This window comes from Balaenoptera physalus (assembly GCF_965194825.1).
Source record: "Balaenoptera physalus genome assembly, chromosome: 3".
Lineage (NCBI taxonomy): Eukaryota > Metazoa > Chordata > Mammalia > Artiodactyla > Balaenopteridae > Balaenoptera > Balaenoptera physalus.
Genome location: NC_138890.1, coordinates 20,624,861 through 20,642,971, shown reverse-complemented (window position 1 = coordinate 20,642,971; position 18,111 = coordinate 20,624,861). Strand labels below are relative to the sequence as shown.

The 18,111-nt window shown below is 56.9% G+C and overlaps 1 protein-coding gene across 4 annotated transcripts; it reads left to right on the top strand.

The window, feature by feature from the left end:
- Positions 1 to 106: 106 nt before the first annotated feature.
- On the top strand, positions 107 to 16,984 carry RGS14 (regulator of G protein signaling 14). 4 transcript variants are annotated; one of them, XM_082453516.1, is made up of 15 exons: positions 107 to 3,525; positions 10,404 to 10,425; positions 10,614 to 10,792; positions 11,136 to 11,228; positions 11,314 to 11,457; positions 11,818 to 11,961; positions 12,078 to 12,189; positions 12,516 to 12,628; positions 13,087 to 13,290; positions 15,022 to 15,098; positions 15,346 to 15,472; positions 15,550 to 15,631; positions 15,734 to 15,780; positions 15,859 to 15,973; positions 16,256 to 16,984. In XM_082453516.1, the coding sequence occupies exons 1-15, from the start codon at positions 3,481 to 3,483 to the stop codon at positions 16,456 to 16,458; spliced, it is 1,707 nt and encodes a 568-aa protein (XP_082309642.1). In that variant the 5' UTR covers positions 107 to 3,480; the 3' UTR covers positions 16,459 to 16,984. The 4 variants fall into 4 exon arrangements, with proteins under 4 accessions (XP_082309642.1, XP_082309641.1, XP_082309640.1 ...); XM_082453515.1 differs by having other exon boundaries at positions 15,328 to 15,472; XM_082453514.1 differs by having other exon boundaries at positions 11,776 to 11,961.
- Positions 16,985 to 18,111: the final 1,127 nt, after the last annotated feature.

Here is an 18,111-nt window from a genome sequence, read left to right as displayed (position 1 = left end):
GCCTCAGCAATGGGTTCTTATGAGCGACAAGAGCAGCAACCAATCATGGAACAGCACGTTCGGCTTGTGGGCCAACGGGGAGCAGAGGGATGATTTGTGTCGGAGAGCAGCGCGAGGGTCGTCTGTGAAGTGGGGCATGCTGGAACTTGTAGTTTTCATGGGACGCTCGCGCGGGCTGGGAAGACGAAGCCTAGAACGCTCTTGGCTTCTGGCCACTGGTGGCGTCCCTGGAGTAACATTTCCCAGTCCAAGGAGAAGGGAGTTCTAAATTGAAGGCGGAGACCAGAATTCCAACTCCCGCGCCCCCTAGAACTCACTAGGGCGAGACTTTTTAGCCGTTTCTGGCTCCACGCCTTTGGAAACAGAATTCCCTTACTTGATGGGAAGGCCAGGCCAGGACTCGCTTTGCCAGAGGCAGAAACTTCCCTTCCCAGTTCCTCAGGCCCAGTTGGGTTTCAGCAGGAGGAGCAGACTCGAATCCTGTCCCAGTGATAGCTGGGGCCCATTCGTATCCAAACGATTGTAGTGCCTGCCTGGCGCAGCAGGAAGCGTCCAGGAAAGGTCCGGGAAAGCTGGCCGTGGAGCAAAGGTGGAAAACTGGTGGCCCACAGCCAAATAGAGCACTTGCTGATGCTATTTCAATAAATGACTTAACTACCAATATTTTAAATCAGGAGACAAATTCACATTAAAAATCCAAATTTCCAGCTTCTCAGGAAAAATTGGAAGACCCAACCACACTAGGCTCATGGGGCTGCCCTGCTAAAAATGCCTTACTTTTCTAAGCTAGTCTCCACTCTGGCCACTAATTTACAGCACCTGCCTGGCCCTTCTAGACACTTGAATTAATGACCCCTGTTATAGATCACAGGGTGGGATAGTTGGTTTCCTGCTCCTTTAAGAAGTTGTCCTGGTGAATGAATGAACTTCTTCAGGATTAAGTGCTGAGACATCTTTTTAAAATTAGCGATATATATATGTATATTTCAGAGATTTATCTATATCTGTGCAAACAAGGACATGTGCATTCCACTAGACTTCCATGAGGGCTCAGATTTTTATCAGCTATAGTCACTACTTAATCCCCAGCATCTAGAAAAGTGCTTGGCACATAGAAGTTGATTAATAAGTAATTGGTGAAAGAATGAATGTTTGGTCTAGAGGTCATATTAGGGGGGAGACCTTGTAAACTTTAAAACCCCCTACGAGGCTAGGCCCAGATCCATGGCACAGCAGCCAGGCAGGTGGTCTCCACTCACAGCACACACCCTGCCACCCCCCATCACAGGTATATTGACACCATCATGCACCTTATTAAGACCACCATTGGCAATGCTCCAGGCCCAAATGCAACTCCCAATACACACACCAAGTCTGACTTTATTGAATCCCTCTGTCTGGGTGGCCTGGAGCAAGGTGTCTGGAAAGAAGTGAATTAGGACTGGGTGAAGAGGTATATTAACTAGGATAATGCTAACTGCTATAACAAATAGACCCTAATGTGTAAAACAGCTAGAAGAAGTTGATTTCTCTCTCCCTTAACAGTCCAAAGCTGGTGTTCCTGGTTGATGGGTGGCTTGCCTTCTTACACTAATGTGGAGACCTAGGCTCCTTCCTTTTTGTGGCTCCACAAGCCCTTAGGGCTTCATCATCTTCTGTATCGTCAGCTAAAGGGGAAGGAGAGAATGTGGAGGACACATAGGGCTGAAAAGCCTTGGCACACACCACTCCACTCACATTCAGTTGGCGGGAACTAGTTAGCACATGGCCACACCTGACTGTGAGAGAGCCTGGGAAATTAAAGTTTAGCTGTGTGCCCAGGAGGACTAGGATGTGAATTTGTGGTGAAGAATCACTCAGTTTCCGCCTCTGAAGGTTTCGGGTCATGGCCCTAGAAGGGGGCAGTGGAGTAGAGGGTAGAATATGGAAGAGGAGTGTCACCTTATCCTTGTAGAAAGAGGGGTCCAAACTGGAGTGGTGGGTGACTTGAGGGCTCTAAGTAAGCCCATACTTGTGTAAAATACAAGTCCCGGGGCTTCCCTGGTGATGCAGTGGTTGAGAATCTGCCTGCTAATGCAGGGGACACAGGTTCGAGCCCTGGTCTGGGAAGATCCCACATGCCGCGGAGCGGCTAGGCCCGTGAGCCACAACTACTGAGCCTGAGCGTCTGGAGCCTGTGCTCCGCAACAAGAGAGGCCAGGACAGTGAGAGGCCCGCGCACCGCGATGAAGAGTGGACCCCGCTTGCCACAACTAGAGAAAGCCCTCGCACAGAAACGAAGACCCAACACAGCCAAAAATAAATAAATTAATTAATTAATTAAAAAAGAAAATACAAGTCCCATGGTGGGTACATGCACATGTAAGAAAGAGGCCAACTGAGGACTCTGAAGAGCCTGAGTTCATCGGGGACTGGGTCAGGCTGAGGAAGCAGGGTGTCCCTCTTCAGTCGACGGTACTACACCAAGGTGGGACTTTTATGTGAATGACTATAAACGCACACGTGTCTTTGGGCACAGATGCGCCTGATCTGTTCCCTGCCCAGGTGGGCGAGCGTGTGCATACTTGGTTGCACATGTCACTGGGGTGTCTGAGTTCATATGTGCCTGTGTTCATATGTGACAGGCAGGTGTGCCTGTCACATGTACATGTCTGAAGGGCTGTGCATACGTATGACCGAACGCTCAGGTGTTCCTGACGAGGGAGAACCTGTGTGTTTCTAACCTGTACACCTGAAGGGTCTGTGTGTGCATGACCATGCATGCAATGTATCTGTTTGTCCACACCCAGGAACAGGCCTGCAAAGGACAGCCTGGAGATGTCTCAGGACAGAGGTAGTAACCGCACGTGCACAACTGCCAGGGGGAGGGATGCTGAGTGTGCACATGCCCAGCACACAGCAGGTGTGGGATAGGTATGTGCTGAGTAAAGTACACAAGTGGACACTCAGATCACAGTACACATGTCCCTGTGTCTATGGTAGCCCCTGCAGGGTGTATGAAGTTACCTAGGTGTGTGAATGTGTACTTCTGTGTGCCCAGATGTGCTCTTGGAACTCCCCAGGCTGGGCCAGACCAGGCTGGGCTCCTTGTTGGGCACACGGAGGCCTCTGCTGTGTGTTGGTGCCTGCATGGGGCACTGCTAAGGGTGCATTGGCGGCATGTGTATGTGCGTGTGAATATGTGTGTGCGCGTGCGCACGCGCGCATGTGTGTGTGTGTGTGTGTGTGTGTGTGTGTGTGTAGGAAGAAGCATTCGCTCTCTTAGACCTTGCTTCTTTCTGTGGTTCGGTTTCTATAGAGACACTTCCTGTGGAAGAGAAAAGAGGTAGTGAGCTGGTGTTTCAGGATGTGAGGGCCCACAGGAGCGGAGCTGGGCTCTCTCTCTGCTGCCTGCCCTTCGTCGTGCAAGCTCTGGCCAGAGCTGCCCACAGTCCCCATGGTGGGCGCCCCCCGCAGCGGGGACCCGTGAACAGCAGCGGCATGCCAGGGAAGCCCAAGCACCTGGGCGTCCCCAACGGACGCATGGTGAGTGCGGGCTCCAGGCCAGGCCCACAGGGAGGGGGTGGGCACACCCAGGGTGGAGCCCAACAGGCACACCCGGCAGGGCTGGGCTAGAGCCTGCATGCTGCCAGCGGACGGGAGAAGTTGGGGAGAGGCAGCAGCAGGTGGTAGAACCTGGTACCCTCATCCCAGGACCTTCCAGATGGTTCTGATGGGGACCTGGGGCCACCCCAGGGATGAGGCCAGAGGAGAGCAGGCATAGGCTTCTGGCCCAGTCCCCACTGCTCTCTTACCTAGTACTTTGGCACCATCTGGGGCTGCCTGCATCCTAGGGTAGCAGGGAGTCCCGGCATGCCCTTTGCCCCCTGTATACCCCTACGGGGACCCAAGCCCCCATACCTCACTTAGCCTCAGCCCCCTCCCTCACCCAGTGTCCTGATGCCCAAGGTCAGGTAAGGGGCAGCCCTTAATGGGTCATTGCCCTCCACCTAGACCTACTCCAGAGGCTTCCTGCCAGAACTAGCAGTCCTTGGGCAGCCTGGGATGGGTCAGCAGGGTCAGGCCCAGTTGGCACAGCTTCTGTCTGTTCTATTCCTGGACTACTAGGACGGGTGGGGGGACCTGAGCACTAGGGTGCCCCTGGCTGCTGCTAAATCCTCTCCCTGGCGGCTTGGCATCCAGGTGAGAGCTGCCCTGGAAGAGACCCGCTTCAGCAGATGGAACTGGCTGTGTCGGGCTGCTCTTCTCTCCCTAGGACACCAGCCCACTAGGCAGAGTCCCAGCCCCTCCTATAAACTCCGGAAAGTCCAGTGTCCTAGTCGCCTACCCAGCCCCAGCCTAGTACTGTGGGACAAAGCCAATGGGTCCAGAGAGACCTGGGTTCTAATCTCAGCTCTGTTGTCCCTTACTAGAGGGTCCTCTCTGACCCTCAGTTTCTTCATCTATAAAAGGAGGAGTTTGAAATGGATTTCAAAGGCTTGCTGAGACGATTAAGTGGAATAATGAATACGAGCCCCCTGACCCACCGTGGGGGTTCCATAAATGTCAGCCCAATGCCCCCCTTCATTCTCAGCCCCTTTTCAAGGATCCCCTGCCTCACCAAGAAGCTGAGCCACTCCCCACCCCTACTCCTCCTCCTAATTCCCAAGACCTGTCTCCATACCTCTTCCTCCAGCATCTCTTTATTGGGCAGGAGAGAGGCAAATCCCTCCAAGCTGGCCGTGTCCCCCACCTCACTATCTCTACCATCAAACTAACTTTGGAAGTTCGAGCATCCATGGGCCTCGCACTCCCTGGAGGCATGATGCTTGGCTCACCCCTCCCAGGGCATCCAGGCCAAGGAGGAACACGCCCACTCCCACCCCAGAGGGCAACTGGGTTGCTTCTTCTGGGCAGTGCCCAGAGCTGCAGGGCAGCTGAGGGGGCCCAGAGACAGACCCAGCCTCTGCCCATCCCACATCAACCTATAACGTCTCTACTCAAGAGTCATTCAGAGCAGGGAAGACCCCCAAGCTCTACCCCCAGCCCTGCAAGCCCACGGACACCCTGGCTTTTCTCAGCGACTTTCACACACAGGTTTATCTTTGCCCTTTCCGGGCCCATTCTGATCTCTGTGCCACCTCTTGGAATCCCGAGGGTCACAGATTGGCCACTTGCTGGCCATCGGGCAGCCTTCCGAGGCCACGCTCAGCTGAGAGGAGGGACAGACCGGCATCAGATGTGCATAGATGTAGGCCAGCTGTCAGCCTCCTTCCATGAGTTACCTCCTGAGGGAGGTTCAAAGGAGTACATGACATGCTGAGGGCAGCTAGCAAGAGAGGGACCCGCATTTGAACCAGGCCAATCTGACTCGATGCCAGGTCTCCTCCACCTCCCAGAACTGCCTGGCTCCGTCCTCCCCCACCTCCTCCTGTCACCAACCCCACCCACCACCACCGTCATTCCCTGCTGAGGCAACTTCATTTGTCAGCCTCGTCTTTCTGTCACTCAGCTTGTCAGGGGGTTGCAATGAAACCTGTCACTTACAGATGGCTCCCAGCCTCCCTCCCAGAGATGCCTTCACACAGTCCCAACTGCCACTTCATTTGTTCACTCATGCATTCATTCAACAATCCCTCCTTAGGGCCTGCTCAGTGCTGGCCCTGTCCCAGGCATCAAGACCAAGGCCCATCGCCCTAGGCCCTGCCCTCAAACAGCTCCTGGTCTGGCAAGGCACAAAAGGCACGAGCGCAAATACCAGAATAAAATTAAGGTTTGAGTAAAAGCGGTAGGTCAGGAATAGAGAAAGCTTGAGGAGGACCTGGGAGAGAGAACAAACTTCTCCACTCACTTCATACATTGTTGGTGTGGAAGATGTCCTGAAAGGATGTGCCAGCTGGAGGAGGGAACAACATGGGGAAAGGCCTACACGCAGGGAAACAGGATGTGTGTACAGGGACAAGGCCCAAGGGCTGGCGAGCCTAAAGCCTGGAGAGGAGCAGTTATTGCATCCTGTCACTCTCAGGTGCCCAGTTAGTCTTCCTGCACAGGAAGACCTGCAAGGCAGAGCCCACCGTACCTTGGCCTACATTCCTGGAGTCCAGCTCAGGGCCATAGGTCAGCTTCACAAAGCTGACTCAGGCTGAAGAGCCAGGCAGCCAGGGTTCTCAGTGGGTCTACCCAGAGAGGATCTCTGGGCCTCAGTCACCCCAAGCCAGGATGAAATAAGGTGATGATATAGAGGGCCGAGCCCAGAAGATGCTCAGTAAATCAGCCCTCCCTTCGAAGTCACCCCTCCAGGGGGCAGAATTCATCCAGGAGCCCCTGGGCCCTTTACCCCAATCAACCTTGACCATCTATGCCCCGAGAGCTGAGGCCCTGGACCTCCCAGCTCCCCGGTATGTCTCCTGTTCACCCAGGAAGGCAGCTCAGTGGAGGGGAGACCTTAGGTTTCCAGAGTCAGGCACACTTGGGCCCTAATTTCAGCTCAGGCACTTCCCAGCTGTGTGATTTCTTTGGGCCAAGGTTTCCATATCTGTAAAATGGGCGTAATAATACCTGCCTCACAGGATAAGGATGTGAGGATGGAGGGAGGATGTGTGACACAGATGTGTGCCATCCATGTTCTCTCTCTGCCGGAGAGCTCAGGAAAAGTCGGGTCACCCTCACCTTTGTATTCTCAGATACCAGCGGCTCCCCCAGGGCCCATTTCCAAGGAAAAATGTTTGGCAAACTGAGGCCAGACCGTGGGTTGGGGTTGCCGCTTGGCCACCACACCCTTCCTCATCCTTTCTTCCCCTTTTCTCCCATTCACTCACCACTTCTCCTCAGGCAGGCCAGGGTGGGGCAAGGCCAGCCCTGCTCAGCACAACTTCCCCAGACCCAGGAGCCTGGGCAGATCAGAGCCCCAGCCAGCGGCAGCAGCAGCGTGCCATTCTCCCTGCTGCACGCCTGCCACATTCACAAATGGGGCCTCGCTGACTCATCCTTCCTGGCAGCTCCAGGAGGTTGGGAATGCTGAGCCCTGTGCCACCCAGGGGGTAACTGAGGCCCAGAGAAGGGAAGTTACTTGCCTCAGAAGGGTCACTCTGGAATTGGACCCCATCCCTGCTCCCTGCCACCTCTGGATCTCCATCCTGTCTCAGACCCAGCTATATGGGTTATTAACATCTAGTGGGGCAAGAGGGGCCCAGGAAGAACTGCATGGGGCGTTCGGAGTCAGAGCATCCCTGGCAAAGGGGGTGCCAGCGCCTCCTGTGAGGGCAGCGGAGGGCAACTTGGGCCCTTGTGGCTGCTTGGGAGCACCTGGGCAAAGAGGGTGTTCCTTGAGGAGGGAGTTCAGGCTGATTCCCTCCTACGATATAGGCCTGCCCTCCAGGAGCTACAGGCTGCTAGGGGAGAGGCCCAGACACAGGTGGGCAGCGGTGCGGTGGGCAGGGGGATTCGGGGCAACTGGTGTTTAGGGAAGACTGATGTCAACAGGCAGAGACTGGAGAGCCGTAGGGTGGGGAGAGCAGGAGCAGATACCAGGCAGAGGAAACAGTAAAGCAGGAAGCAGGAATGTGAAGAGGTGTGGGGAAAATAGAAGTTTGATGAAGTGTAGGGTGGAGGTGAGGGGGAGGGCGACGGGGGAGGCTGAAGGGGTTCATTAGTCAGGCTCAGGCAGAGCTTCAGCAGTAACCCAGCAACTGCTCTGCCTCCCAGAGTGAGGAGTGGGGCCAGAAGAGGGCCTGGGAGCCAGCCCCACATAAAGACACAATCCATTCAACGTGATGTAAAGAACAAAACAAAATAGGAGTGAAGCCAAGCCCAGGCCCCTCTGCCTTCCCTGGGGTCCTGGGCTGCCCACAAGCATCCCGTGCCCCACTCCCCCACACACGGAAAAGTGCAGTGGAGAGCCCTGAGCAAGGGAGAGGCTGAGTCCTGGGTTGGAGGGCGGGCCAGAGAGAGGCCGGTGTGTGCTGGGTGCGGGAGGAGGGAGGGCCAGGTGGCCACCGTGGAGTGGGAGGGGAAAGTCAGGATGGTTCCCGGAAACCTGGACAGAGGGAGGTAACCAAGGCTGGGAACAGCCACAGAGCAGCCTGGGGAGGAAGAACGTGGGACAGGCAGGTGCAGGCATGAGGGCAGCTGACAGGAAAGGGAAAGAACAGTTGGGAGGGACCTTGGGCTTCAACTTGTCCCCTTCACACACCCCAGGAGTTGAGACTTTGTCCTGCAGCCCCGGGGAGAGAATTCCCATGAAGCTGTCAGATGGGCGAGTGCAAAGGCAGCAGGGCAAAGGCTGGGGCAGCCAGGGGAGGGCGTGCAGGGTGGTTCCATGTCCAGCCTCCCTCTGCACAAGCTTTCCCTCCTCCTCCGTAACGTCTTATCCCCGTGCTCCAGCTTGGAGACAGGCTCAGGGAGGGGCCCAAGGTTGTAAAACTAGAAAAGGACAGGGCTAGGATTTGAATCTTTGTCTGACAGACCCGATCCCTGTGTTCTTCCCTCTACCGCAGGGCTTGGCAAAATTGAAAGCTGAAGCAGGGCCAGACACCAATACTAATGCAACAACAATAATAGTAATGTTTCTTGAATATTTACCACATGCCAGATAGTGTTCTGAGTTCTCTTTCTATGTATATTTAACTTATTTAATCACAGCAAGCCTTTGAAGTCCTGACCATTATTTGCCCCAGCTGTATAGAGGGAGAAACTAAGGCACAGGGAGGTAAAGTACTCTGCCCAAGGTCACACAGCACAAATGTGAACTCAGGTAGTCTGGGGCCTGCCTCCATAAATAACATAAATGCATCAAACTGGCCCCAGAGACCTCTGAGGAGAGTGCGAACCCCTTCTAGGGAAAGTGGTTGCTGCTCAGGGCCAGCCAAGGTTGCCATTCTGGGAAGAAGCTCAAGGTAGCTGGGGCAGAAAGCTGGGGTTTCATGTAAAACTCCTGACTTTCAAATATGGGAAACCCCTTTAAAGTTAAAAAAAACAAAAACATTCTGATATTAATAATGTCCTACTTATTTGCAGGCCAGCTCTGGCCCACAGATGTGTGACCCGGGTGCTCCCAGGTTGGGGAACAGAGAGGGAGATTCCAGCCGGGAGGGCAGGGAGAGTCTTCCTGGGGAGGAGATGTTTGCAGACTTGTTTCCAGTAGGGATGGAACGAAGGGACAGGTGGCGGAAGCTCCTGTGACAGGACCTAGTGAAAATGTAGGAGGTGAGAGGGAGGAAGGAACTGGGGATCAGTCAAGCCCTGGTGTTAGGAGCCCAGGTGATGGGAGGAAAACCAGATTCAGGGAAGCTGGTTCTGTGCCCTGCTTTGGTGGTGGCAGAGGTGGCTTCCATTTGGGACTGGCTGAGTTGGAAGGGCTTGTGGGGCATTTGGGTGGAGATGTCAGCAGGAAGTTGGCTATGTGTGTTTGAAGCTGGGGAGATGTGGGAGGGAGAAAGGGCCCAGAACAGAGTCAGAGAGGGGTAGAGGCCACCTTGCGTGCATAGATGATGAGGAAGCTGGAGGATTTGCTAGGAAGGTAGGAAGACCGAGGGAAACCACTGCAAGATTCATTTTGAAAGGAGGGTTTTTCTGTTTCACTAATGGTTGGGATTCCCAGAGAAGTCAGAGTTGTGCATGTGGGGGAAGGGGGGATGTGCAGAGGAAGGGATTGGCCTCTACAGCTACTCACAGGGTAGTCCATAACCAGCAGCATCAGTGCTTGGGATCTTGTCAGAAATGGAGAGTCTTAGGCTCTCCTGAACCTGAATCTTTGGAGGTTCCCCCCGCCATCATTCTAATGCACACTAAAGTTTGAGAACCACTGCTCTCTACTATAAAATAGCATCCTGTGCCCTGCCCATGGTGGGGTGTTTCCAAGAGGAGGCAGTTGCAATAAGGAGATCATCAGTTACAGAGACACCTCTCCTTCCTCAAAGACAACAGCAAACATTGATATAACACCTGCCACATGCTGGCCACTATTCTAGATGCTGGAAATATATTAAACTGATTTGATCCTCACAGCAGGCCCAGGAAGTAAGTTAACTATTATTATCATCATCCCTCACTTACAGATGGAGACAAACAAGTTACTTGCCCAAAGTCATACAACTAGTAAGTGGCAGAGACAAGATTAAAAGTTTGTGTTCCTACCCACCATGCTCTACACCCAGGCTCACCCAGTGGGTGCTGGGGGTCAACAGGGGTGACTGGGGTGTACCTGGTATAAGTCCCAGTGCACATAGTGGTTGGCACATGATGGAAGGGGAGCCAGGGGCAGCCTGAGCAAAACCCTGAGCAAGCAGTGACCTGGCTGAGAATGCCCAGTGTGGCCCTCCAGGCAGAGAAGAACACAGCTCCAATCCTGGGGGCTGGGCCTAGAACTATCCCTTGAGAATCCACCCTGGGCTCTACTCTGACTTTCTACCTCGGGTTTCTTGTAGGTTCTGGCTGTCTCAGATGGAGGTAAGTGACAGAGTATGTGGAGGAAGCCTGGCTGGGGTCGGGGTGGGGGCTGAGGGGGGTGTATGTGGAAACAGCGTGGGGATACCCCTGCCATTTGCTGTCTTTCCAGGAAAAGTACCTGAGATGGGATTGGGCCAGGGGCTGGGGAAGGCTGCAAGGCTCAACTGCACTTGTCCATCCCCCTGCAGAGCTGAGCAGCACGGCGGGACCCCAGGGCCAGGGCGAGGGCCGAGGCAGCTCCCTCAGCATCCACAGCCTTCCCAGTGGCCCCAGCAGCCCCTTCCCCACCGAGGAGCAGCCTGTGGCCAGCTGGGGCCTGTCCTTCGAGCGGCTGCTGCAGGACCCGCTGGGCCTGGCTTACTTCACTGTAAGCCCTGGGGTGGGATAGGGAGGGCGGATGGCAGTGGCCACCAAGGGGGGAAGGGGGGAGGGCATGGGAGAGGGCATGGATGGAGTTTCAGGCTGGCCAGAGTGGGACTCCTCTGTCAGCTGCCTCATCTGGCCTTTGGCACTCTCTTACTCTTCTCCCAGCTGGGAAGTTTCCTTCTCTCTGCCTCTTATTTTCTCTCTGTGCCTCCGGATCTCATCCCATCTGTCTGTCTGACCCTATCTGTCTGGCTTGGCCTCTTGGCCCTCTCTCTATACCAATCTCTTGGACCACATCCCCTGACTGGGTCTCTGTGTCTGTGCCTCCTTCTCCCCACCCCTAGGAGTTCCTGAAGAAGGAGTTCAGTGCTGAGAACGTGACTTTCTGGAAGGCCTGCGAGCGCTTCCAGCAGATCCCGGCCAGCGACACCCAGCAGGTGGGGAGAAGGGGGAACTGAGGTGGCGAGATGAGACCAGGGCCTGAGCCATGCCCCTGACCTTCTCCTGTCCGTCCTGCCCCAGTTAGCTCAGGAGGCCCGGAACATCTACCAGGAGTTCCTGTCCAGCCAGGCACTGAGCCCTGTGAACATCGACAGGCAGGCCTGGCTTGGCGAGGAGGTGCTGACGGAGCCCCGACCGGACATGTTCCGGGCACAGCAGCTTCAGGTGAGCGGTCCCGGAGGCGCGGCCTGGGATAAGGGGCGGCGCCTTGGAAGGGAGCTCGGTGGAGCAGAGGCAGGGCCAGATCCAACGGTGGAGCCTGAGCGGCAGAGATGGTGGGGATGGGGTGGGGAAGAGAGCAAATCTGGATGCTGGGACCCAGCTAAACGTTGGGCAGGGCGCGGGTCAGAGGTAAGAAAAGAGGCGACAGTGAAGGAGGGGCTAGGGGCGGGACCTGGAGCAAGGAAGGGCTAGGGGCTCGTTCCCTAGGTTGGGGACGCCGCCAAACCCCAGGGCCGAGTCTGGGACTCTGGCGGCTCGCAGAGCGCCCTCTCCAGCTCACCGCCCCGGGAACCGGCTCCGCAGATCTTCAACTTGATGAAGTTCGACAGCTATGCACGCTTCGTCAAATCCCCGCTGTACCGCGAGTGCCTCCTTGCGGAGGCCGAGGGTCGCCCCCTGCGGGAACCTAGCTCCTCGCGCCTTGGCAGCCCTGACGCCACGAGAAAGGTGCGGACGACGGCCTGTGGGGGCAGGCGGCTGGGTGCAGATCTGCGAGGGTGTGCCCACGGTCTGCCTGCGGGTGCGGCCCGGCCCAGTGCCAGTGGCTTCCCTGTATCTTGCAGAAGCCGAAGCTGAAGCCCGGAAAGTCGCTGCCGCTGGGCGTGGAGGAGTTGGGGCAGCTGCCGCCTGCTGAGGGCCCTGGGGGCCGCCCGCTCCGCATGTCCTTCCGCAGGGGTGAGGGCAGGAGCGGGCCGCAGAGATGAGCGGGGTCGGGAGTCTGGGCAAGCCTGGAGAACACCCCCTTCCTCCTACTGGTCCCGCAGTCTCTAAGACTGTGAAAATCGAAATGCAGGTCCGTGTGACCCCCACGTTCCCCTGGTGGTTCGGTTCCCACGCTAGACCCCAGAAGTTTGGGAAGCCCCTCTCAGCAGCGAAGCTTCCAGGAACCCAAACCACGTTAGACCCCTGCAAAAGGGCTCCAACAGGGTCCGCCTGGCTGGGAGAGGCCTCGGCAGAGAGGTTGGGGGAGGGGCTGTCCTGCTCATTCTCCTCTCCCCTAGAACTAGGGGGCAGTGCGTCAAACTCAGCCTTGCGCCGAGAGTCCCAGGGGTCCCTCAACTCCTCCGCCAGTCTGGACCTCGGCTTTCTTGCCTTTGTCAGCAGCAAATCTGAGGTGAGCCCACTGCTGGGGGAGATGAGGTGTGGGCTCGGGCCACTACTCCGGCCCCTTTGTGGGCCACCGTCATTCCAAGTCACCGGCCCCACTTCATCCTCCACTTGATCCAAATGGCCAACCACTCAGCCTCCTCGCTTTCTTCCTGTCCTCACCACATTGGGCCCCATGCATGTTATGGGTGCACATCCTCTTCAGCCGATGTGTGTGCACGTGTGGGTGCCCAGGTGTGTACAGCACGTGTGTAGCAGTCAGTGGGTGGACCTGTCTCTGGGTGCCCATACGCTTGGGTGAGCATACATGTATTCCTGTAGGAGGATGTATCCTGCCTGCCTACAAGTGTGCCCTTGGGCATGTGTATGCCTGTGTGTGCCCCAGTGAGCTTACGTGTCTGTGTACCTGTCTGTGTGTCCTTGCATGTGTACACATCATCTCCCTTGACACCTGCTCTGAATCAGAGCCATCGGAAGAGCCTTGGGAGCTCAGAAGGTGACAGTGAAAGCCGACCAGGGAAGTATTGCTGCGTGTACCTGCCTGATGGCACAGCCTCCTTGGCCCTGGCCCGACCTGGCCTCACCATCCGTGACATGCTGGCAGGCATCTGTGAGAAACGAGGCCTCTCTCTACCTGACATCAAGGTCTACCTGGTGGGCAACGAGCAGGTGCGAACCTGGCCTGTTCCCCAACTCTAACTCCCTTCCTGATCCTGAACCCACCCCCATTCCTGTCTCTGCTCAGCCATGACCCCAACACCAATTCCACTTCTAATTCCAACCCCATCCCCTATCCCCACCTCCTTCCTAACTCCAGCCCCCACCACAGCCCCCCTGCCCCATGCCCAACTCCAAATCAACCCAGTACCACCTCCTCACTCAAACTCAGATATCCACTCTCATCCCATGAAAATCCTGTCCCCACCCCATTCCCATCCTGGTTTCCAGCTTCATCCATCATCCTCACTGTGATAGTCTCTGGGAGGAAGAGTAGGGGAAAACCACTGCTGGAGCTGAGTTTTTCCCTGTCACTCCCAGAGTTCAGACTGCCCATCCCTGAAATGGCCATTTGGGGATCCCTTACTTCCTCTGCCACCAGGGGCACACAACTGCACCCAACCTATGAAAAACTTTCCTTTAGGTACAAACTAACATAGCTTTAAAGAGGAGGCTAGAGCAAAATTCACTTAAACTAAACCATCCAATAAGGGGGAATCTAAAGGAAGGATGCTGTATCCCAGGGAGACCCGTCAGGATTTCATTCACCCAATAAACAGTCCTAAGCCCCTGCCAGGTGGGGGCAGAGGGAGCCAGGCTGAGTTCTGTCCTCCAGGTCCAAAGGCTGGAGGTGAGCCAGGCAGGATGTGATCAGGAGGAAGAGTTGAAGCTCCAGAGAGTTTCTGTGTCAAGGAAGGCATTTCTGGTTGGTCCCAGGAGGCTTCATGGAAGAGGTGGCCGTTGATGAGGATGAGGACAAATTTGCCTGGCAGAGCTGTGGGGGGAGGACATTCCAGGCACAGGTGGGTAAGAAGTGCAGGGCAGGTTCAGGGGCCTGGAGTATGGGAGTATAAGGGCCACAGTAAGAGAAGCTCTGCCCACTTTCTTGGGCCACCCAGGCAGCCTCTGCAGCCCTGATGGGTTTTCATGTCTGCTAAATATAACTTCACCACCCACACTCCACCTGTCCCTGCAGCACAGCACAGGCCTATTGCCTGGGAGGGCTGCCTCCCAGCCCTGGGCTTGTGCAGGCAGCAGGGCCTCCAGGGGTGGTAATTACTACAGCTACTTTTATGTACCTACTGTGTGCCAGGTGCTGTGCCAGATACTTCGCATCCTTCTGGCCTCACAGCTGTCTTGCGGGGAAGAGCCCTTTTTGCAGTGAGGAGACAAGAAGTGTCCTTAGTAGGTGGGAATGGAGAGAAGTGGACAAGTGTATAAAAAAGGGACAAGGCCTGGGTGGCTGACCAAGGGTAGGTGGTGAGGGAGGAAATGCGTCCAGCTGGTCCAGTTGGTTTTCCCAGGCCTGAGGGACAAGGGGCAGCTGTCCAGGAGGCAGATCCTGACCTGGCTCAGGAAGAGGTGGCCCCATGATCCAGGACTTAAGCCTGCCCCTTAACCAAGCAGCCCCATTACCATTTCGTGCCCACCCCACCTCCATGTTTCTCATAACTCTGTTCCTTTTCCAAGCCTGTCCAGCATTCTTGCCACTAGGCTCTGATCCAGCCTGGTCTCGTACTCTGTCGGCATCTCTATGGCTCACCCGACCACCGGCCCTTCCCTCTGGCCCTTAGGGAGCCTCAGTGGCGGCCCTGGGAGGAAGTGATGATTGTTCCCTCAGACCCTGGGGATGGGGGAGGAGGGAAGGAGAAGGAATTTTGAGACCCTGCCTGGCTCCTGCAGAAGGCCCTGGTCCTGGATCAGGACTGCACCGTGCTGGCGGACCAGGAAGTGCGGCTGGAGAACAGAATCACTTTCGAGTAAGTGTCTGTCGCTCCAGTCTAGGGTCCGGGGGTCCCAGCACTCGCTTGGGTCCCAGTTCTGGCGGCTGTTCTCCCTCCAAGTCCTGCCCCTGGTGCTAACCCCGCCCCTTAGGCTAAGACCCCACCCCCAAGAGGTCCCACCTCCCCAGTTCAGGCTCCACCCTCTCTCCGGCCAGTCCCAGGTGGGTTGGGGGAGAGGCGCGGCGGGCTCTGCAACCTTCCGCAGCGCCAGGGTCCCGCGCAGGCTCGAGTTGGCGGCGCTGGAGCGCGTGGTGCGGATCTCCGCCAAGCCCACCAAGCGGCTGCAGGAGGCGCTGCAGCCCATCCTGGCGAAGCACGGCCTGAGCTCGCAACAGGTGGCGCTGCGTCGGGTGAGCCGTGTGGCCGAGGGGCAGGGGCGGAGCGGGGCGGGCTGCCTGTTCCGCGGGCTGCTGACCTGTCCCCTCAGCCAGGCGAGAAGCAGCCGCTAGACCTGAGGAAGCTAGTGAGTTCGGTGGCGGCCGAGAGATTGGTTTTGGACACTCTCCCAGGTAAGGGACGTTGGCCCAGGGGCTTGTAAGGGGCAGCTCTGGCCCAAGAGGAAGGGGGTCCAGGCGAGAGGCAGACAGGAACGGTGGCCCTCTCTGCCGCAGGTGTGACGATCCCTGAAGCTGGCGACATATCCCCCTGCTGCAGCCAGGTGAGCGAGGGACTGGGCACCCTCTTTTGCCCGCCAGCCTCCCCTCCCGGTTGTGGCTCTAACCCCACATTCTCGCAGGGCGGCCAGCCTACAATCCAGGACAAGGCCGCCCACCTCCCTCCACTGTCCCTGAACTCACTGGCCCAGGCACCCAGTAGTATCACTGGGAAGCGGCAGACCTGTGACATTGAAGGTACATTGGGGATGATGGCGGCTAGGGACCAGAAGGGTTGGGGACCGTTGAGGGTGGGTGGCCTTAGAGAGCCTTGAGCTGAGGCAGGGGCCTGGATGTCACTGGGGCTGGAACAGGGTCCACTGGGGTTGAGGGACCAGAAAGGCTGGGACAGGGGGTGGGATGGGGGCATTGGTGCTGGGGTCAGGGAGGCTGTGGCCATAGTAAGGGCAGCAGGACTGTGGTGGGCTAGCATAGGTGGGTCTGCACCCATGGGCCCCTTGACTCTGCGGCCATTCCCAGGCCTGGTGGAGCTGCTGAACCGGGTGCAGAGCAGTGGAGCCCATGACCAGAGGGGCCTTCTGCGCAAAGAGGACCTGGTGCTTCCAGAATTTCTGCAGCTGCCTGCCCAGGGACCCAACTCCCAGGAGGCCCCACCACAGACTGAATCAGCGGCCCAGCCCAAGGGGAGCCCCTCAGACTCCACTGCGCACTCGGCCCTCTGACAGCTACCCAACCGTCCAGGCCGGCTGCATGGCACCTGGCGGGCCAAGCATGCCATGGGCCCGCTCTGCATGCCCTGTCTGTGCCATGAGTGTCCCTGGCCCCTTCCTGCCACGGGCAGGCCCACAGGAAGAGCTGGGAGGGGATGGAGAGGGGACTCAGAGGAGTGACACTCCACAGCTGCCACCACTTGGTCCCTTACAGGCTTGCTTGTCCATCCCTTGCTGCCAGGCCACCAGGGGGAAGTGGGCCTAGGCCCCAGTGCAGGTGTGCCCAACACGGAGGGGCGGCGTTGGCAGTGCCAGCCTCCCCACCATGTGCCAGGCCTCAGCAGGGAGTAGGAAGAGGGGCCGGCTCTTCCTCGGGGAGCTGGTATGAGTAAGGCCTGGGGGTGCAGGCAGGCAGGCAGCCCCTCCCGCTACCCACAGAGACGCTACTGGACTTTTGGATTTTGCAGTTGGCTTGGGGCAGCTGGGTTTGTCCTGGATGTATGATATTGTTATTATAATAATTATTATTATTCTGCCATGGGGCGTGTTCCTTGTGTGCCAGTCTACCCTGTGTGCCGCCCCCACCCCCAAACTGCGTTGCCTCTGTCACCAGGGTCATGCCAGGAAGCCCTTGGGGACCTCAGGATGTACCCCCTGACTTCCTGTTGTCAGAACCTCTCTTCCTGACTGCACAGAGTATGGGGTGTGAGTGTGAGAGAGAGACAGAGACAGCCAGAGAGAATGAGGGAGGGAAGGAGGAAGCAGGGGAGGGAGGGAGGAAGGGGAGGGAGGGGTGGACCCCTCTGGGGAGCTGTGCCTCTGCTGGTGTCATTGTGCTGTTCCTCAGTCTCTGAATCTGAGTACAGTGTCTGGTCGCTGTCCTGTTTCTACTGGGGACTGAAAGTGTCTCTGTAGACATGGCGGTGGGCTCTTTTGGATTCATCGAAGGCCTCGAGGAGGACACTGGTTTTTGTGGTGGGGGCAGGTTCTGCCCCCTGCCTGCTTTGGCTGGGTGGTCTTCTCTGTCCCCCGGCAGCCAGAGAAGCCCACAGCCCACACAGGGAGGAGGAGCAGGGAGAACCCCAGAAGGAGAGCCCCAGCCTGGGGGCAGAGAAGCTAGACTCAGTCCCGGTGCTGCTGTGACAGAGGAAACAAGAGGACGCAGGAGCCTTGAGAAGGCACTGGGGGAGTGAGGGGCCCTCTTGACCACCTCCAGCAGGTTGAGCTCTCTTCCCCACTCCAGCTCTTTGTACTTGCTGTCCCCTCTGCCAGGGGCTCCCCATACCTGCCCCCTATCTTGTAACTGGCTCCTCACCCGTGAAGTTCCTGGGAGAGATCAGTGCGGTTTGCTGGCCTTTCTCTAGAAGTGGAGCGCAAGCCTTCCTCAGGGGGCCTTCATGGCTTGTAAACAAGAAAAATTTATTTCTCACAGTTCTAGAGGTCAAAAGTCCAAGATCAGGTGCAAATATGGTGGGGTTCTAGTGAGGACCTTCTTCCAGGTTGTAGACAGCCAACTTCTGTGTCCTCATATGGTGGAAGGGGTCAGGGAGCTCTCTGGTGTCTCTTTGTAAGGGCACTAATCTCACTACATCCTCATGACCTAATCACCTCCCAAAGGCCCACCTCCACGTACCATCACCTTGGGCATTGGGATTTCAACATATG

Coding starts and splice junctions, on each gene's coding strand:
- RGS14 (XM_082453513.1), top strand. CDS start 3,481: ATGCCAGGGAAGCCCAAGCACCTGGGCGTCCCCAACGGACGCATG. Junction 3,526..10,403: donor GCGTCCCCAACGGACGCATG/GTGAGTGCGGGC, acceptor GGTTTCTTGTAG/GTTCTGGCTGTCTCAGATGG. Junction 15,473..15,549: donor AACAGGTGGCGCTGCGTCGG/GTGAGCCGTGTG, acceptor CTGTCCCCTCAG/CCAGGCGAGAAGCAGCCGCT.